The sequence below is a fragment of the Thermobia domestica genome, chromosome 8 (genome assembly GCF_964235325.1).
Source record: "Thermobia domestica chromosome 8, izTheDome1.hap1.1, whole genome shotgun sequence".
Classification (NCBI taxonomy): domain Eukaryota; kingdom Metazoa; phylum Arthropoda; class Insecta; order Zygentoma; family Lepismatidae; genus Thermobia; species Thermobia domestica.
In genome coordinates this window covers 9,989,586-10,012,039 of record NC_137461.1, presented here as the reverse complement: position 1 = coordinate 10,012,039, position 22,454 = coordinate 9,989,586, and the positions used below count along the sequence as shown (strand labels likewise).

Genomic DNA, 22,454 nt, shown 5'->3' with positions numbered 1-22,454 from the left:
TTGTACAGTTTACACGCTTTTGTGACGCTCTGTGGAGGTCCGATATTCACTCTGTCTTTATGGAAGTTCACGGTTGTAACTGAACTGGCACAATTAGGTAGTATGTTGGATGTATCCACACCAACAACAGACCTTTTCCTTATCTCCATTCGCTTTCAACTCAGGATGTGAGGGCCAATTGAATACAGACCTCTGCAAAAATGCGACAGAACTTTCTTGATTACCTTTATATTAAGTGGTGTTGCTATATTAAGTGTAGGCACATTCAGTTGGAAAAAAGTTATTAGAATGACTAAATGAGGAGGACTAATTTTCAAGTACTCAATGTTTCGCGCATGCAAAAAAAAAAAAAAAAAAAAAAAAATGTAAGTTTAATTTACTCTTTACCTCACAAAATGAAATGAAATGTTCAAGTTTTACGTTCCACGGTTAAGCCGACTAGGCTAAAGGAGACAAATGATGATGAAAAATGAAGGAAATGGTGGAATGAAGAAAGTGGGAGGAAACAGGAAAACCCCAAGAAAACCCACACACACGGTATTTGTTCACCATAAAGCTCGCATGGCGCGAGTTGGAATCGAACCAACTGCCCCTTGCACCACAGGTGAACGTTCTACCACTGAGCCACGGCGCCCTCTGTTTACCTCATAGTTGAAAGGACTTATAACAAAATATTCATGCCTAGCTACCAATTCATTGTCTGAACGTGTAATAGGCGATTTTTTAGGTTCACTCTTATTATGCAATGAAATGATTACTGGATTAATAGTTTATTTCTTTTACTACCAAACAAATTTATTTGTTTGTCTAATTAATAAATTTTCATTATATTATTACGGATACAGGAACAAGCAAACCATGGCTGATAGATAGGTTTGTGTTTGTATGAATTTACAATTTTGATACATGAATAAAAGCATAATGCATAATGTATTTGATTGACGGCTTCATACATAGGGTAATAGTGAACGGTGTTCGATTCAGAGCCTGCTTAAGATTTCATTGTTTCCACAGCCTCAGCCAACAATTGAAGACTAATTACAGGCCAAAAACACTGTCCTTTGCGTACATTACCAATTCCTCCTCAGACGTTTATGGTATTAGCTGAGGAAGATGAAGTTCTTTCATTTTCTTTATTTTGTATTGTGGTCGTAATTCAATATTTTTCAAAAAGGCATAATCTGGTCTTGTGGCATGATTTACATAACGGTAACTTACACATTTCATTATATTTGATGATCTAATGTGTAAAACAGTGACTTGTGATATACGACAGGGTATTGGCCGTGTACCCATCACAGTTCTTCAACTTGCGGTTATCAAAACTATCCTTGTCATGAGGTGATATCACCCAATGTAGAATCAAGGCCATTTTCTGATAAATGTGATCATACGTTTCGAAGGAACTTGCCTCTTATTCCTATGCCTCACTTTCAACTCATTATTTTTCTTCTTTTTCTTTCTTATTTTCTTCTTTTTCTTTCTTATTTTCTTCTTTATCTTCTTCTTTATTTTTCTTTCCTCCTTTAAATTGTGTCTTCAATTTCTGCCACACACTTCTTTCCCCAAGAAAACGTTTTAGAAACTGTCTATCCGTTCTATGCATAATGTCACCAATTCCTGTTGACGAAGGCATGTACGAATAAATAAGATCGCGTATATCTAAGTTCCCAGCTGCTGCAGCAATTTGTAGGGGTGTTAAATTGTGAGTATCTGATGTAGTGATATCACAACCTTTAAGCAGTAAAATGTTAGCAACACTGTAATCATTAACTAAGGCAGCCACGTGTAGAGGAGCTCTTCCCACGATGTCGATGGATGATACTTGAGCACCTTGCCGAATGAAGTAGATAGCCATATCAGAGAGGCAGTGTAGGATGATTGTGTTGAGAAGCAACTCACCGCACTCATTGAGTTCATTGATAATAGCGTCGCATTGAAGCATTAGGTCAACCAACCCTTTGTTATTATTCAAAGCTGCCAAAGAGAACGGAGTTTCGCCATATACATTTTCGGTATTAACAAACGGACAGTACTGCAATAACAACTGTGACATTTTAGAATCCTTCAATCTAAGTGATAAGTGTAAAGGCGTATTACCAATTACATCGCACATCTCAGCATGCGCTCCATGTTTTAACAGGGAATGTACAACATGGTAGTTTCTATTAAAGACAGCCTTGTGAAGAGGCGTCCATCCAAATAGATCAACATTATTTAACGAAGCGCCCTTTTTAATCAAAGTTTTAACCATTCTGTTATCGTTCAGATCCACAGCTGCATGTAGCAGGCTTCCACCGAGGTATTGGAAGGCTTCTGCATCAATGTTTGCTTCACGTGCTAAGTAATGTTTCGCCCTTTTCACATTGTGCTGGAGCACAGCTCTCAACAATTTCATGTCCTTTTCGGCAAAAGAGTCAAATTCAGGAGCGAACACACTGAATTTTTGCTGGAATCTGTGAGATTGCTTTTTGTTCTGAGACCTAGGCATAGCTAAATAGACTAACGTCAGCATTAGCCATTTGTTGGTAACAACTTTTCCATTCCATTAAGCAAATACGGTTTTATTAAGTATACTATGTCAGTATTATGTACGAATATTTGTCTTGTGTTTTTCAGCAAGCGGTAATTCAACTTCCTTAAATTATCATGGTTCCCTGATACTTTTCACACAAAATATAATTTAGATTTTTGTCAATAATTATGTTTCCTTAGAAACAGCCAAGACTGCAGAAATTTCATTATTTATCGAACTTTGTAAAGCAACGTGAAAGAGAAAAAATGATGCTATTAAGGAATGTTTGAAAACATATACAAAAGAATATAGCGATTTTGAAAGCTAGTTATAACACCCAGGTACAACTCGTAGCATCAGCGGCGGCAACTATACGAATATCTAATCGTATCAGTAGGATGCTTGTCATGCTAAATGTGGGGCTGCGAGCACTTCTCAGAACTTTGCAGTGGAATAAGTCTTTCTAAGTGATCCGTATTAGTGTCCAGATTTCTGATTACAGTGCATTGGTAGTTTGGTACACGGGGTTAGGATAACCCACAGCGTGAGAATAAAGGAACAAGATGGTACCAATAGATTGTGGAAACTGAATGTTTTGTAAAAAGAATAATGTATCTCATAATGGATGAAGAACGAGAGGAATGTGCAGAAAAGATTCGAACCATTGTTTGTTTGTAACTCTCATATCCAGAGTCTTCTGAAGGAAATAATTTTGTAAACCAAGGATGTTATAAATAGAGGATCTGCCCCATATGTATCTTCATCCTATTAAATCGATAAAGCCGAAAAACAACCGAGGATAGGCACGTCTGATTGGCTACTCTCGTTTCTGCTATCGTCTGATTGGCTACTTTCGATTCCGTCATGATTGTTGGCTCAAAACATTGCGGTCCTATTGGGCAGAGTGGGCAGAGTAGGGATGGCGAAACTGTGACGTATGGCTTCAAGATTTTGTTGTAAGGGCAGATTCTCTATTTTATAAGATCCTTGTCGAAAACACATTCTTAGTAATTTCAGAATTTAATAACATCTTATGTGTATATACGTTTTCTTAATATTTAGGTAACGAATTAATATCCTTGAACTATATTTTAAATTGACTTTGCGAAGCTTTGGACAAATAAGTGAGTGGTTGTAATTCAAAGAAATAATTATAAACTAATAATGAAGAGACAATAATCAATTATTAAGTTTTCTTTAGGGTAATCTAAGGTGGATGCTAAAGCGGTTGCTTGCTACGAACACACCCTCACGACCTGTCATATCTACCCACCAGCTTCCTTCGATCCTTAAGCCGGTTCAGGTACAAACACAGCTTGTAATGACTACGTAGTACAGGCAGGGCCGGCCCTAGGCAATTTGCCGCCCCGTGCAATGGCAAAATTTGCCGTTCCCCTTTTCTTCCAGAAACTACGAATCTTAAATGCCACGATTTTAAGTATACTTCCTCAAAGTGGGCAACGATAGAGAGAGAAAAACACTCGTACTCAGAAACACTACAAATACAATCTAGTTGTATATGTCTTTTATTTTAAAAATAATCTATTATGTTAGTGAAAGATAAAGCAAACACACCTGCAGAGAAAAGATAGTAATCCGTTTTATAGACTCATGTCCAAAATTATTGTCACATATCTATAAATATGTTGTTCTTGGAATATGATTTGATAACGAATTTGCCCGGTATTTGTTATAATGTTTGTATGTGTATAATCTGCGAAGACATGTATATGGCAAATTTCATGTCAAAAGAGCAGTAAATAAGAATAATAAAACGAAAATAAAACTTTCTTGTCCATTCAGCAACGTTTCGTTTTACTCATTCTAATTTTCATATTTATAATTCTTTTTCCTATGAAACTTACCATAAATATACATTTCCCGATTATACATATAGTATCAGTATTAAAAGTACCCTGCAAAATCATTATCAAATTATATTCTCCCAACAATACAGTTATAGATATGCGACAATCATTATGGACATGAGTGTACATCTGTTATTTTTTTAAAAAAAAATACTTGTTTACATCTTCAATGATAAGGAATTTGTTTATGACAAAGATAAAACAAGTTTTTATATCAAAACTATGATAACCAACTAAATGAAACAGGTGTTCCCCACTGTTCGAGAATTGAGTTCTTGTATTTATCAACAATTAAGCAGTTCTAGCTGAGATTTCTTTCACCATTGTGGGCGCGGTGGCTCAGTGGTAGAGCGTTCATCTTCGGTGCTTGGGGTCCCTGGTTCGATCCCAGCTCGCGCCGTGTGTACTTTGTGGTGGGCAAACACCGTGCTCGTGGGTTTTCTCGGGGTTCTTCCGTTTCCTCTCACTTTCTTCGTTCCACCATTTCACTCGTTTCTCATTATCAACGTCTCCTTTAGCCTAACCGGCATAATCGTGGGACGTTAATCTTAAAGATTTCATTTCATTTTTTTCTTTCACCATTTACTTTAACACTGTCCATGTGACCTTAAACTAATGCCACCTAAGCATGATTTATAAATGTAGTATTCAAATACAAAGTCACGTTAGTAAATTTTACTACCATCATCATGAAGTCTGTTTCCAACAAGAAATATTCATTTTAAATGAAATAGTTACGGCAGACCCTCGAAACTTGCTATCCCGTGCAAATACACGTGTTACACATATGTTAGAGCCAGCCCTGAGTACAGGTTGCTTCGACTCTTTTCCACACGAGTAATCATTTGAATGACACATCAGTTTGTAGGCATACTAAATCTAAGTAATTAATCCTATAGGGGCTATAGGATATATAAAAAATATGTTTTGCAAAATATCTACCACGAGAAAGATTTACCTGTTGAAGAAATGAAATCATCACTTCTGGAGGGAACCTTCTCCATTGATAATTTTGACTCTAATGTTCGACATTTCTTCACAGGCCATAGTTCTGTGACAGTGTTGTTAACCATCCAATCTATCTAAGAAAGTTAAAACATTGGTTTCTCGTTTAATTGAAACCTCGAGGACGTACTGATCGAATATGGTTTCAGCAAGATGAAGCACCGACACATTATTTATTTACCGTGGAATAATACATCAATGAAGTATTCCCCAAGAGATGGATTGATCGGAGTTCTGCAGAGTTACCAGCACATGTGCGTTGGCCTCTCAGTAATTCAGATTTGTCATCAGGTAATAATGAATTGTGGGGAAATATCTAACAGAAAATTGTCAGCATTTGTTACCACACAACTGGCAAACTTCAAGAACCCACTCGAAGCGCATCTGTTACTACACATCACTCCAGTAGACCTTACAAAGAATTTTTCACCGTACTTAGAGTCAAACAATTCCCTGTTACTAAAGTGATGCTGTACACACAGACACTCCAAAATAAAGCGTTGTCTCAGAAAACGTGTCTTCTGTTATTATGGTTTTGCCTTTTCAGATCAATCAACATTCATATTTGAAACATATATCGGGTGCAATGGGACTTTCGGCTCACCTCATATTCTAATTTTTTTGTTAAGAGTATTTATGTGAAATCACATTATCAAGTGGCCGAACATTTTTAATGTGCACACGGAATATAATCGAGAATCTATTTTCATTTGAGCTTCTTCCATCAGGCCAGGGGCGGATCCAGGGGGGGCGATCGGGGCGATCGCCCCCCAGAAGACGAAACTTTCTTATTTTATATATATAAACAAAACCGATACCAAAGTTCGGATCCCTTAAAAGTAGCAGTATGACAACCAACCGCCCCCCCAGAAGTCGGTCCTGGATCCGCCCCTGCATCAGGCAGGTTATAAATAACTTTTTCCCCCCTGAGAGTCTAGTATACTAAATACAGGTTAAGTTCCAAAGTTGATCGTCCGTTTTTAGCGAAAGTTTGAAAATTTACAGGGAAGAAATGAATAATTTGCTTGTTCGTGTGCTTGATAATGTATAAGGAGAGCGAAAGTTGTGCTTATTTTCTTATATAGACGGTTCTAAACATGGAACTATTTGGTAAGCGGAGGGAACTACTTGGCGCAAGGTTACTTCATGGTAGGGTTATGGAAATGTAATGAGCAATTGTTTTGTAAACATGGCTGGTAATAATCAAAAATCTATTAAAAGTAAAAGTCATGGCTTAATAAAGCTAAAAATAGATTGTAGAAAATGCGGTAATCAGATAACTGTAAGAAAATATGGAGAAAGTTCTACTTGTCAATGTAACGGTAAGTAACATAACCAACATGGCGGCAGGGTTCTAGAACACAGGTTCCCCTTCCCATTTAGCTGTAATAAAGTCTGCTTCGGGACTACGCCCATCCTTTCTCCTGGCTTAGCCTGCTTAGGGACTCTGTTGGCTATTTAACCTTCCCTCTGCTTGCATCAGAGCTTAGGGTCCCTAATTCCACTCTGCTTCGGCGCTCTGTAAAGATCCTGTCTGTGACCTCATGGTCAAAGACTACCTGTTACTTACCTTGTAAAATTAAAGAGATTTTGCTTGTATAGTATTTCGTAAAAATTCTTTTATAGTGAGAATTTTTATAATAAAAGTCGGTAGTGGGAGTCGATTCCGGACACTCTTTTTATTACCACTCTACCTCTACCTATATGAAATAAAGTTTTACATTATGCATAATCAAGACTATTAATACATTCGTGAATATGAGCTCCTTCGTGGCTAAGCGGTTAGCGTACTCGACTTTGGCGTAGGAGACCCGGATTCGATTCTCGGCGGGAGTTCATGTGGTTCGGATTCCAGGTTAATCAATAGGCCCCGTCTCATATAGCCTCACTGCTGAAAGGGACATTAAACTCAAAATCAACTCAACTCATTTGTGGATATATATGTCACATTGGTAAGTACAAAATTACATTTCAATCGGCTATAAATTTTAACGATTTAAATTACCCCTACAATAGTGCGATAAATGTGCAATATCTGCAATTAGCAGTAAATGTTCTAGTATATCATGTTGTTTTAGCACTTCAGATATCAGATTGAGGTCATCTAACCAGATCTAACCACTGACTGATCTCAGTCGTGAAAAATGAAGATTTTTTTCATTTTAGGCAGGTAAAATAGAAATCTAAGAATGACAAGAGAAATTGTAAATTTAGGAAACATCCGACGGTTATTTCTCCATGCATATATTAATCACGAAAAATACGACGCATTTTAGTTCAACATCAGGCTAGTGATTTAGATCGTTAACATTACCTTGATTGTAATGGGTATACACGCAAAATAAATAAATAAATAAATAAATAAATAAATAAATAAATAAATAAATAATAATAATAATAATAATAATAATAATAATAATAATAATAATAATAATAATAATAATAATAATAATAATAATAATAATAATAATAATAACAAGAAACGAAAAAGCCAATTCAACATTTTCTACTTTGTTGAAGTTAGGGTTGCAGTGGAAAGGTGTCATTTTTCTTGTTATCGAAGAATTTAAAGATAATACGAGAAAAGTAAAAATAATAATAGCTATAAGTTTTCTGTAAGTCAAGCACTCACACCCCCTTAAATTTTATCCCCCCCATTTTGAAATCCTGGCGGAAACCCTGCTGCCTTGTCTATTAAGCAAGAAAATATATATGGTACTATTTTGTTGGAACATTGAAAACAGGTTCCCAGGATGAGCTATATCCAGTGACTGCATACCTGAAACGTATTGGTCACTTCTCGATTACCCACATCTGGCACACAGTACCTCAGGGGTGGATCCAGGATCGACATCTGGGGGAAGCGGTGAGTTGTCATACTGCTACTTAAAGCTACTTTTAAGAGCTTCAAACTCTGGGATGCGTTTTATTTATATATATAAAATAAGAAAGTTTTCTCTTCTGCGGGGTGTTCGCCCCGATCGCCCCCTGGATCCGCCACTGCAGTACCTAATTAAGTTTCCAGGGGTGAGGTATTTCCAATGATTGCTAACTAACTAACTAACTCTAAGGCCTATGGAACCCGGAGGTTCAATGCCGCGTTCCCAAAAGCTCTCCACTGACTTCTATCCTTAGCTAATTAGATCCAGTTTCTACTTTGTATTCCTATCTCTGCGAGATCCATCTTAATATTGTCCTCCCATCTGCGCCTAGGTCTTCCTAATGGTCGTTTTCCGATGGGTCTTCCAGTCAAGACTTTGAAAGCGTTTCTACTTTCTTCCTTTCTAGCTACATGACCTGCCCACCTAAGCCTGCTAGACTTGACGACCCTATTAATGTTGGGTAAACCGTATAAATTATGTAGTTACTCGTTATGAAGTTTCCGCCATTCCCCATTCCCCATTCCCGTTCCTCTTGGGTCTGAATATTCTTCTCAGGATCCTGTTCTCAAATACCGGATACTTTCAGTCTTTGTTCTTCCCTCAGAGTAACCATGTTTCGCAACCATACAGAACAACAGGCATGATTATTGTTTTATATATTTTAAGCTTCAAATTCTTCGACAGAATCGCGACAACAAGAGATTTTGAACCGAATAGTAACACGAATTCTCTGCTTTTAGTCGACATTTAATTTCTTCGTGAATATGATTTTCGTCCGTTAATATCAATCCTAAATAAGTATTTGAAAGTATCCACTTTATCAAAAGTATTATTTAATATTTTAACGCATCCACAATTTGCTGTATTACGGTCCCGACGCACTTTCATGTATTTAGTTTTCCAATGATTGCACACACGAATAATCAGCTCAGTCAACTAATATCAAATAAAAAAAGCTGTCGGCACTGGAATTGTTTACTTCCAGTCACTCACTTAGTGTAACGATCATTTTATTTCGTCAAGACGAGTTGAGAAATTGTAATGTTTGTTTTTAATATTTTAAAATACAAAAAAAAAAAAAAAAAAAAAAAATTGAAGCTCACAAAACAATTTACTTAAGATGTATTCATATTCTTTACAATTTTTGTTTGAATAACATTTGTAAGTCTTTGTTTGAATTCTTAATTGTTATATCGTAAGGAGTTATACCAAAAATATCCTTCACCGAAACAGAGGCGTTGTATTTGAAGAGCAAACGACACATACGGACATCGCCGTACCTGGTAGCTATGTGAAGTGGAGTGTGTCCCATGCGGTCCCTAAAATTAGGGTCAGCTCCTTTGCTCAGCAACAGATCGGCAATTATGTAATTTTTGTTTGATACAGCAACATGCAATGGAGTTTGATGAAGCAAATTATACTTATGAACATCAGCACCGTTTCTGAGAAGCATTTTCACGATACATTCATCATTAACTTCAACAGCAACATGTAATGGCGTCTCTCGAAATATATCAGGTGATACAGTGTTTACATCAACTCCCAGTAGCATGAGATGTTCTGCTTCCAAGGCGTTGTGATAATAGACAGCATTCAACAGTTTTACACCTAAAACAATCTCGTCATCAACTGAAGATGTAGGCTGTTCAATGTCTTCTGTTTGTCCTAGTGGCTGCCTTCTTCGGTTACGGATGTTGAATATGCAATAGGCCTGGGGTTGCATTCTTCAAACAGTTGAAAATTAATTTTTTACGAGTTGTTTTTCTACACAGCAAGGATATTTTAGAATAACCGCTACAGGTCTAACGATGACATAGTTTCCTTACGGAACTATGAGATTTTAGAATACTGGTAAATATAAACATTTCATTGTTACAACTGACAATGTAGAATTTTTGGATATTAACAGTGCGTAGATACTTCCTTGTACATGTATGATCTACTAATTACACGCTATCTACAAATGAAAGAAAACTGATTTATTTTTTAATTAATTTTAAGTTGATCTAGGTAAAAGAGCACTTTGAGCAGAACAAGTTATTTTGGGTTATGTTTAGCAGAAGGGGCCCAGAAGCACGTAAGAAACACAAAATTTACAGGAGAAATGGATGTTGTAAGTACTTAGACCTAATATAACGTAACCAACTCTAACCTAAACTAATCTAAGCTAACCTGAACTAACCTAAACTAACCCAATATTAGTAGAAATAAGCGAAATTCTATAATTCCTTGGAAAATTATACTGGACACATATACTAACATAATGTAACATAAACTAACCTAACCTACCCTAAACTAAGCTAAACCCAAGTAAACTAACCTAATGTCAACATAAATTATCGAAATTGTGATATTATTTAGAAACAATTCCTGGACCTCTTCAGTTAAACATTAGTCGCTATTTTTGTCATAGGATGTGGCATTGGAGGAATCGAATCACCGTTATTTGTACGTAATAGGTTAGGTTAGGTTAGGTATCGGTTCCTGTGAGTGTTCTGGTCAAACTGCACTTTCGCCAGTTGATATAACTGTAAAATTTAACTTTAATCAATTCATTCTTTAGAGTGAAATTAGAAATAATATTGTAATATTTTATAATTCGCTAACATATTCTTTATCAGCGCTCTTTCCGTAGTACCTCAAATGATTTTACGGTGACCACTAGTTCAGCTTGTACGAGGTAGCTACTACAAAATAGTTTTGTACTAATCCGCTTTAGTACAGAGTGAAGCTGGATGTTTTGCACGGTAGCGTGGGGTACAGCTGTAGGGAACAGGCGCGTTAGTGATCGTGGGTATGCTTGTTACCGAAGATTAGTTTCTAAAGTTAGTGTCGGGCGTGCACAGTAATAAATGATTATGTTAATTCAACTCAATTTTAACACAGGGTAGTGGTTCCAGCGTGACTACCACTGTGTGGTGCTATTCAACACAGACCCCGCGGTGTTGGCGTTTAACACAGGGGTTGTGTTAAGTTTTTAACACAACCGGTGTTGATTGGTGTTAAATTCGGATCTGTGTTAATATTTTCGGTGTTGATTCGACACCATGTCAGAGTCAGTAGTGTGGGGAAAAGTGTTGAGTGTTACTTGTGGCGGTGTGGCATCAACACGAAGAAAGTAACACAGTGTGTAGTGTGAATTATTTCGTGTTAATATTACACCATGTCAAGTATTAATATGACACAGTCCTTGTGTTATTTCAACAACATTTTCTTATTATTTGAACACACCATCTGTCTCATAATTTAAGGTCAAAGCCATATAACTAACACCGTTTTGGTGTTAATTCAACTCTCCCTGTGTTAAAATTCAATTTTATCACCGTTTTTGGTGTTAGTCCGACTCCACTTGTGTTACTACGACACTTACTTCGTTCTTGAAATAATCCTGCGTGTGGTAATGATGTAACCCTTTTTCTGTGTTGGAAAAGTTTCTGTTGTGTATGCTTACGCTTATGGTGGTTCGCCATCTTTGAATACGAGCTAGTAAACGTGACAATCAATTCATCGCGTTCGGAAATAACAAAAGGAACGAACTTAACGAAAAGAACTGCAACAGATTAATTTGTGAACATTGTCATTTTCGTCAAGTGTTTCTGAACGCGCCCTTTTCTGAAATGCCCTGTTAAGATGTTAACAGGGCGAGGAAGGAAAGAAATTATAATTTTAAAATAAGAATGCTAAACTACAGAACACTTCATTTAGAGAAATCTTTTTTTTTTTTTTTTTTTTTTTTTTGTCGTCCCCATCGTTTATTGTGATGGTTTTCTTGATTGTGCGAAACACAATCTTCACCAATATATTGTTCAAGAATGATAGGAAACTCTTACCAATATCTTTATAATATGATTGCTTCTTAATCGTGTTTCTACTTGTTTTCCGCCATTTTTGAAGCACAATAACCGGTGTTGATTCTTGGGGCCTTATGCAGAGTCGTTCTGACGCCTGATTAGTGCCATATTAAAGAGCTCGACTAGCATATGTTTCCTGCTGTAGTCAGGTCTTTAGTATGACGCTAATCATACGTCAAAACGACTCTGCATAGAGCCCTTGAGCTCTAGCGCAGTGTAGGAGTGACACAGTAATATGGTGTTGTTTCTTGCTGTTGACATAGTTCTTCAGAAACATTATATAAAATAATTGAAAACACACCGCGCTGTTTGCATGTTGACATTTTGAGAATACCTGGATTTATTTAAGTATTTCTTTCTACTATGTTCGATTGTAGCTTCAGTACATAACCCTTTATAATTTGATGTCCAACATATTTCGCAATCACGCAGGAAACAACACTGAAGAATCTAGTCTTGTGTTCATTCAACACACAGGCTGTGTCATTTCAACTACCTGCATTTGACACACAAATGTAAATGGAGAGTGAGTGGTTCTAACGACATGTTTGTGTTATATTTTAACACAATTGCATTAACACATAGACATGTCGTTGAAATAACACAACGATTTTTTTTTTACAGTGTGAAGACTCTATATCCTTATAGTTATGTGTATTCTTGATTTCTTGTTATATAGTGAGATACATGTTACATTGTTGGTTACAATCATGTTATCACTCTTACATAATAACGGGGTTAAGTGCTATTTCGTCGGCTCAATTTTTGGAAATTTACCGGGTGGATTGGAGAATTTATTTCGGTGTGTGAGGAAGTCAGGTGAGGAGAAGAGTTAAGTTAAGAAACTGGTTGTTGTTGGCTGCTTTTGATGTTGTAAGCGGCACTGTATGTGGAGGTGGAAAGGACTAGTGAGGTTAGCCAGGTTCAGAGTTGCCATCTTCAGAGAACAAAATTTTCATTTTTTATCTTTAAAATTATTGCTCCGTATGCAGCTGGTAATTATAGAAATAAGTATAACACTACTAATAGAGCAATAACATACAATAAACTTATTTAGTAATTTTCAGTTTCGAACTCCAAATCGGAGTAACTGTCCTGAAGAGCGCCGATTTCTCTGTAAATTTGGGGGGTTCATTCAGATGCAGAAGGCATATAGCGCCGAGAAAGCTGCCTGTAGACTAGATCTACATATTTTCCTTCTAAATGCGCGCGAATATTCTCTCTGTGCATAGCTCGGAATCGACGCATTCGGTATCGAATAGGGATGGCATCGAGACGAGACTTACTACAGTCTCGGTCTCGATTGCTCTGACAAGTAGCACTTCTCGTCTCGAGTCGAAAATCATCTTATCGATCAACATACTTTTGTCCAAGGCCAAGTGTCAATATCGTTTCAGTAGTCTCGAAATAAATTGTGTGTAATTAAAAATATATAAATACGTAATATTATATTACACAGAGTGTCTATTAGTCTGGAAAACATGGAAAACCTGGTAAAGTCATGGAATTTTATAATTTCTGGAAAAGTCAGGGAGTTTTCTGTATATTCTGGAAATTTTTGATAAAGTTAGGTTTATTTCATTGCTTTTACATTTTATCTGTACAATGTTTGGAAAACAACTTTTCGCTACAGCAGAAATCATCATACAATGAAAAGACTTCTGAAAGAAGTTGGCAACTCTTGCGTCTGGAGTTCATGGTTTCTGGTCTCCACGTTAAAAATTGTCCTCATGTCCTCTAGGCTATGTAGCCAGGGAGGAGGACAATAAAGTCTAAATAACACTTGTTCCGATCTTGTTGATATTAATGTAGCGATATGTAAGAGCCTAACTATGTGTGCAGAGATGGAGTGGGTCCGTTGATCAGTGGGTCAAGTGGGTTAAGTTTTCTGTGTGGGTCGTGGGTCAACAGTATGTGACCCACTGTGACCCACCACCCACAGCGACCCACTAAGTCAGTATGATCTACCGACCCACTCTGCTCACTGCATTGTAGACAGTATCTTCTGAAGACTGGTAAATTTGTCTTCATTTTACTTTCAAGACTTTCGTTTCCCTTCCTTTTCCATTTGTTTCTGTCTACTTACCTGACGTGAGTATATCTAACCAAGTAAAAAAATGAACTTCAGGCACTTTTGGATATTGTTATTTTTAATTGTAATAATAGCAATAGGACTTATACTACTACTTGGCTTTCGAAACCTGAGAGTTTTAAAAGGAGCTAACTACTGGAAAAAATACATTTTTGAATCACTGTAATATATAAATTATTATATAAAAAATTGAATGTAACTATGTGTGCCTGATCATCACGATCAAATTGCAAAGTGAAATGAAATTACTTTTGGTACCGTATATAGTTAGGCCTTAATCCAAACTGGGATGTTATATTGCTTTCATTATAATACATAATATCCTAGTGAACATCCGAATTTTTGCGAAAAAAAATGAGTATCTCGCATGCCGTTAAACTTACAGAGCTGAAATTTAGTTTATTAACTCTTTATTGAAAATAAACAGAATGTGTCCTAGGATTTTTTTAAATTCTCCTTTATGGGGAGGGAGCACTTTCTGTATAGGGAAAATTGGTGTGTAAAAATGATCGAAAACGATCGATGTTATTTAAGAAAAAAAAATCAGAAACAAAAAAATATAGTGCTTGGCTTCATAATGCTTTCTACTATAATAATTGCTGAAGCTTATGTTTATTATATGGAGCGCTTACAGCACAGGGCAATCAACCCATAAAGATGTGAGAAAAATAGGCACAAAATTTGTACTGTAAGCTTAATTACACGGAAATTTTAAGTTTGGATTGTACGTATAATTATATGGAAAATTTTACAGTTTTTTTTTCTTTACGTTGGTCTACTTACCTTGATTTGGAACTTCACATTTCATCCTTTTTTCCACTGAAAAGTATCGATAATTCAACAAGGAAATAATTATACTGTGAAAATTTAATTGAAATTCATCGTAATTTGGCACATGGTAAACATCAGTGTGGTAATTGAAGGGGAAGAAGGAGGGAAATTCCCATTCACCTCTGAACACTTTCCAGGAACCTCGTTCCCTTTCGCTTTCTAGATGGGGGAGGGAACTTTGTTATGGCATCAAAAGTTCATGTGTAATTACAAAAATTAAATTTATAAACAAATAAGAAACCATCAGTTTATCAGGTTTTAATTGATAATTTATTGACAAGATTCCCTATCGAAAGCGTGGTAGATGAAGTGTCTGTTCTCCATGAGTCGACATTGCCAACTGACATGATCGATATGGAAAAGATGTTATATGGTGATAGAGAGATGATACTTCTTGCTGAGTGTTTCAAAACTGACCAAGAAAAATCGTTATCAGACTTAAGTCTAACAAGCAGATTGTCGATGAGGAGTTTCAGAAATCGGGTAGAAGTATTATCGATTTCCACGACAGAATGCGAACGGGGATTTCCCCTTATAAATTTACAGATGACTGATATTAGAAATAGATTAAATGCTCAAACATTGTCTAACTTGTTGATCATCAATGTTAATGGCCCACCGCTAGACAAGCTCAAAGTAGACGAGCTAGTTATTTCTTGGCTGAAGGATGGACATCATTCCGCTGCGGATGATTTACCACGAAGTTACCAACAGGAAATAAACCCGATTTCAGATTTGTTTTATTACTGGAAAATTACGAGTTATGGAAAATGTATTACTAATAGCTTATTTGTGTTATTCAACTTCGTACCTAATTTGTAATAAGTCTCTTCTTTGCTTTAGGTAAACCACTTTGAAAAGATATTCATAATAATTACAATTATGCATATTTGTAACTTAAATTTAACGTGGTGCTTTAGTAATTACACAAATTATGAGCATACTTTATGAAGATGCTCTCACATAGGGCACCTGAGCACCTTTGTACACTATGAAAAACTGATTTTTCAAGTCTTTTGTGAGAAAAATACTGTGAACTGAGAAACCATAACCTTTTCCATATTGTACAGGGGTATTTTCCTGCGAATAGAAGTTTCTTTTGGAATGCGTTCAGAAATTAACACTTGCAAGAATACTCTCTTAGTACAAATATATTTTAGGCATACACTAATTTCCCCCACCTCGGACTGTTTCAATTTCCTCACTGACAAACACTTTACCATTTTATGTCGTAAAGCTCAGATCCATCATTATTTTAACAGAGTGGTACATGAACGGTTGACTAGAAATTCAAACTCCGATTAGTGACAATTTCACAGTCTTGTTTTATTACAAGTGTAAACTCTTTAGTCAGTACAGAAGAGGCCGTGGATCGTGTTCAGAGTTGATGACGATGGATTTTGGTGAGTCAGAGTAGGTAACAGTGGATGAGAGGGGTTCATGGTGGGTTGTGGGTCAGAGTGGGTCACTGGGTGATGGGTCATGGTGGGTTGTGGGTCAGAGTGGGGTCAAGGTGGGTCGTGGGTCACGGTGGGTGGAGTGTCAGAGGGTCATGGGTCAAGTTTTCATTGAGCCACGCTAACTCTGTATGTGTGGTTAACTAATTTATAATATAATGCGTACCTACATTACTTAGATTAAAATTCCTATTCCATTTCCTTCGTATTCGATTTTCAGCGCAGTTTGGCGTTCCGTTGTGTTTTGTGATGTTTATTATTATTTTGCAGATAAAATCTGTGAATATTTTTGGTATGCTTGTAACTTTTTAATAAGATCATTTTCTGTTCTAGGGAGTGCTTATATTGTTATAGAAAACGTGAATGTAATAGACAGAGAAAATGAAATTAAATGAAATCGTTAAGTTTTACGCCCCACGGTTATGCCGGTTAGGCTAAAGGAGACGGTGATGATGAGAGATGACTGAAGTGGTAGAATGAAGAAAGCTTAAGGAAACGGGAGAACCCGGAGGAAACCCACAAGCACGGTGTTTGTCCACCACAAAGTTCATACGGCGCGAGCTGGGATCGAACCAGGGACCCCAAACACCGGAGGTGAGCACTCTGTCACTGAGCCACCGCACCCCCCGTAATAAACAGAGCTCAGCGATTATTACCACACTTGAAGAAGTACACTTATGTCGATTCAGTTTCGGATAGTAATCGAGAACCATCTTGTGACTACTTTAAAATTAACAGAAGGCCATAAAGTTTTATTTAAGGACACATCCATCATTACTAAGAGCACCAATTATTGGACCAGAATAGTAGCCGAATCTCTTGCCATAGTTCATGAACCGAACAACGTTAATAGAGACACTGGATTTCAACTCAGCCCCCTGTGGAACCCGGTCATCAGTACCACAGCAAAGAAAATGACTCACAAACATCCAGATAACCCTCAGCCAATCAGTACCACGGACTACGGAACATAGCCAGCCAATCACAGCTCCAGTTTTCAGATTCAATCAGGAACCAGCATTTGCAGCCAATCAGGAACCAGCATTCTCCCCAGCCCAGAGTATATATTACTTATATCCGCTGATCTCTACATAATTGCCCTGATGATGAGAACGATGACAACTCTCGAAACGTTGGCCTATCCACCAGTTTTCACCTGGCTGATTCCCCAAGAAGAACTTTATCATATACGCCGCCAGGAAAGCTTCAAATCTTGTTAAATCATGTCTGAAAGAATCTTTGCTTGCAGCTAAATTAGCTTTCTTCCAAACCGTTGCTTCAGACAATCAAGCATTTTTTTTTTTTTAAAGGAAATTTCAGTAATACTCACCAATGCTTCCTTTTCTTTATGGTAAAATACATTAAAATTCCGAAGTCCCTTATGATTAGATTTGTTTAAAAATCCAAGTGTGACTGAAGCAGGAAGTTCTGAAGACCTGATGAAAGTTTGCCTAGAAGGTGGTATAAGGATCTCTGTTCGGCTGCACAAGTTGATGTCGGATTTGCAACATGTAGAGCATTAAAAATCAGAGTAGTTATCTGAACTAGATATCCTTCGTTTTCGGAGAGATTGTTTGCATATTTTAACAGGTTTTTGTAAAAAGATTCTGTGTAAATTGTCATTGAAGTAGAAACTTACTTATGGTGATGCATGCCTCTCTCCTGATTCAGTTGTAAAGAAGAGACTTGGAGAGGAACAAATAACCGTAGACATTGGAAGTGCTTGTAGAGAATCTTCAATGTCTTGTGCTGCTGCTGATGAAAGTGAAACAACTCTACAGTGAAATTTGTACTGAAGATTTAATTATCAGAAGAATGAAGACTTTTGACGTGACTAAGGATCGTTTAGATCACTGATTCTTCATCTTGACAACACTAACATCAGCAGAAACTTTTCAACGTTCGTTAAGAACATTCTAGTGTTATTACACGGAAACGCTTCCATTGAACGCAGTTCCTCATTAAATAAGGAGTTTCTTGTGGATCTACACGAAGAGTCTTTACTTTTGCGGAGAATAGTACATGACGTTGTCACGTTCCACGGAGGTATTTAGGCAATGCCAATCTTAAAACAATTAATTTTCCAGAAAAAAAAAGAAAAGAAAATGTCAAATGGAAAGATAATCTCAGAAGGAAGCAGACAACAACTGAGGCAGAGAAAAATCGTTCGAAAGAAAGAAAGAAAGAGAGCAGCTGCAGAGATGGAAGAACTGAAGAAAAAGTAGGAAAAAATCCTTGAGAAAGTAGCAAAAGAAATCAACGAAGTTAAACACATGAAAAATGTTGAAAGAAAATCCAGTAACATGTTCATAATTGGAATTCTCGTGTAGATTTTAGTGTTGTAGATTATAAAAAATATATTCTGTATTTAGTATTTTACATAGAAATACTAAATATAGAATACTTGTATAATCTAGAACAGCGTTTCCCAACCTTTTTCAACTTGCGGCACACTATGGATGTTACTTGGATTCTCGTGGCACACTTATATATATTATTTGTAAATATAAAACACAGTGGTATTTTTTCTGTGATTATTGATCTCCTTCTCACAGAGAAGAAAGCTCGAACACTGGTTTGTCCCCGTGGTAAATCATTATGCTTATTTTTCATTCTAATTTAAAAATAGAAAGCAAATACAATGAAATATTGGACTCAAGTTTTTAAAAATACGCTTTCTTTTTTAAAAACTGTATCCAACCTTTTACTAAGAAGGAAGATCACTAAATAACGAACGAACAAACAAATCTCTTTTACTTTTAAAACACAATTGTAGGTTATTTGTCGAGAGAATTGAATGATATTTTAAATTTTCAAGTTGCGAAATAGTCTGCAACAATAAAGAAGCAATAACATTAGAAATGTACAGAACAGTAACACGGTATGAAACCTAAAATTGTAGATTCATAGTAGAGGTTCATAGTAATGTGAAATACAAATATAGGTACATTTTCCCCTACGTTTGGCAATTTGATTGCTATAAAATTAATAATTTTGTTTCGATTCCCCGCGGCACACCAGTGGCCCATTCATGGCACACTGGTTGGGAAACGCTGATCTAGAATAGTAAAATCCACAATGTTTGTCGGTACTTGTATCTCGCAACGACATTCTTGTTAGTATCCATATATCTTTGTGTATTGTTGTGTATGTATTAGCCTTACTTCATGTCCTGCAATAATAAAAAAATCTAATAGAAGTAAATAACTTGAATAGTTCAGTTTATGTAACTGAGTGTGCCTCACAAGTATGTGATATGAAATGTAAAATCTTTATACGCATTTCTTGTGTATTATTACGAATTTTGTCATTCCAACTTTTTGTATTTAACCACACACACACATACACACACACGTATATATATATATATATATATATATATATATATATATATATATATCGGGTGTTGCAAAATAAGTGTTACAACTCTTGGGAGGTGAATCCTGCCACTGAGACAAGAAAAAAAGTTCTCTTGAACTTTCGGCTATCGGAAAGCGTGGGAAAATGACTTTCGGACGCCAATAGTTCGGAAACTATCCAACGTAAAGAGAGCGGGTAAAAAATTCACTGAAGAAGTCATACCTGCTATATTGAATTTTGCATGTTTCACAATCCTACCATGCACGCGCAAGGGATTCCCCAAAGGAACGTAGGGAGTCCCGGATAATGTGCTAAATGAAAGTTGGTCTAAATGGATATGAATTGATGGGGTTTCTACCAGGTAACAATAATTCGTTTGTATTAAGTCGATATCTGGAACAAATACAAAATGGCGGACACTTACATGCTCGTTGTGTGTGGTTGCATAATCGCCAGGTACGGATGCTGGTCATCAATGAAGTTCTGGGTATTAAGTGTAGCGAATTTGTACTCAAGTGCTCTAGAAAGACATTTGGAGTGTCGGTAGAGCACAACAGATGGAGCAGGGTGATTCACATGTGTGGAACACGTAACGAAAAATGCCCAGAAATGCACTCATACTCAGTAAACGTGAGTTCAAAGCGTCGGAAATGTAAGGATTAGCGTCAAGAACATGAAAGTCAATTCACCAATAATATTCCCTCAAACCGACGCAATATGATGTGCACGGTTGCATACCAATAAGGATGCAACAAGTGAGGATAAGTTGAAATTGTGCAAGGGACTCACTAAGAAACTGGGTAAACTAAATGAATGTCTCTAGTGGGATCACATAATCGATATTGAAATGCGGACAATGTGTGTGTTGATATCGATATGTAGCTAGTGGAGAAATGTCAACATGTGCCACTACTGCTGGGACACCGTACCACGTGGGAAAAATAGGAAAATAACTACTCGGGTCTTGAATCTGAGGCCGTGGGCTCCCAGTAGGATTGGAAACTGCGACCACGCGAGCGAAAGCGAGCGCTCTAGCCCTGAGGCTCGAGGGAGCCTGACTTTCTCTGTATACATTTCTTTGAGGAGTACCCACTTTGTTTGGCAAGCGCTCTTGTACAGCCTCCCGACATGCTTGTGTGTTACATTTTGTTACTCCTACTGCACAGTTGTAAACAATCAGAGCTTTAAGACATTTCTTCCTATTTCTCATGTCGTTTTATTTTCCATGTGTATGGTGTTCCAGCTGTAGTGTTACATGTGCCAAATTGGTTCATTTTCGTCTTTCTCTTGGTATGTGTACTGTGTGTAAGATACATATTTCTGGAGGTATTTTGATATCGAGTACGTCATATGTCCCAGAAGACGTGAGACATGATACAAGCTTGTTATTTTCACGCTCTATCACAATTTGAACCATTAATTAAGAGATTTCTTTCCATATGTGTCGACTGTGGGACAATGTCCCAAACAAAGTGGGACATTGATACAATCGTGTTCTAGTTACGTTCTACCAGAAAGTGCACCAGATGTAATAGCAGAATGTACAACGTTATTTTCCTAGTTTTCGCATGTGAGACGGTGTCCCAGCAGTAGTGGCACATGTTGACATTTGTCCATTAGCCACATGTCGATATCAACACACACATTGGCCACATTTCAATATTGATCATGCGATCCCACTAGAGACATTCATTTAGTTTACCCAGTTTCTTAGTGAGTCCCTTGCACAATTTCAACTTATCCTCACTTGTTGCATCCTTATTGGTATGCAACCGTGCACATCATATTGCGTCGGTTTGAGGGAATATTATTGGTGAATTGACTTTCATGTTCTTGACGCTAATCCTTACATTTCCGACGCTTTGAACTCACGTTTACTGAGTATGAGTGCATTTCTGGGCATTTTTCGTTACGTGTTCCACACATGTGAATCACCCTGCTCCATCTGTTGTGCTCTACCGACACTCCAAATGTCTTTCTAGAGCACTTGAGTACAAATTCGCTACACTTAATACCCAGAACTTCATTGATGGCCAGCATCCGTACCTGGCGATTATGCAACCACACACAACGAGCATGTAAGTGTCCGCCATTTTGTATTTGTTCCAGATATCGACTTAATACAAACGAATTATTGTTACCTGGTAGAAACCCCATCAATTCATATCCATTTAGACCAACTTTCATTTAGCACATTATCCGGGACTCCCTACGTTCCTTTGGGGAATCCCTTGCGCGTGCATGGTAGGATTGTGAAACATGCAAAATTCAATATAGCAGGTATGGCTTCTTCAGTGAATTTTTTACCCGCTCTCTTTACGTTGGATAGTTTCCGAACTATTGGCGTCCGAAAGTCATTTTCCCACGCTTTCGGCACCTTGTAGATCTGAAACTATGTCCGATAGCCGAAAGTTCAAGAGAACTTTTTTTCTTGTCTCAGTGGCAGGATTCATCTCCCAAGAGTTGTAACACTTATTTTGCAACACCCGATATATATATATATATATATATATATATATATATATATATATATATATATATATATATATATATATATATATATATTAGTTGTATTGAAGCGAGAAGCGGGACG

At 36.9% G+C, this 22,454-nt stretch overlaps 2 protein-coding genes across 2 annotated transcripts in view; both read right to left on the bottom strand.

The window, feature by feature from the left end:
* LOC145691539 (uncharacterized) overlaps positions 1-22,454 on the bottom strand; it is a 66,391-nt gene that overhangs the window by 6,281 nt on the left and 37,656 nt on the right. The window contains exon 5 of the mRNA XM_081766949.1: positions 1,445-2,535. Coding sequence (XP_081623075.1) covers positions 1,445-2,535 — 1,091 coding nt within the window. The remainder of the gene's footprint in view (positions 1-1,444; positions 2,536-22,454) is intronic.
* Positions 9,393-10,094, bottom strand: LOC145692681 (uncharacterized). The gene has a single exon (XM_081768062.1). It carries the CDS (start codon positions 9,991-9,993, stop codon positions 9,406-9,408), a length of 588 nt encoding a protein of 195 aa, XP_081624188.1. The 5' UTR covers positions 9,994-10,094; the 3' UTR covers positions 9,393-9,405.

Excerpts from the sequence above, each read along its gene's own strand:
- LOC145692681 (XM_081768062.1), bottom strand. The coding sequence starts at position 9,993 with ATGCAACCCCAGGCCTATTGCATATTCAACATCCGTAACCGAAGAAGG.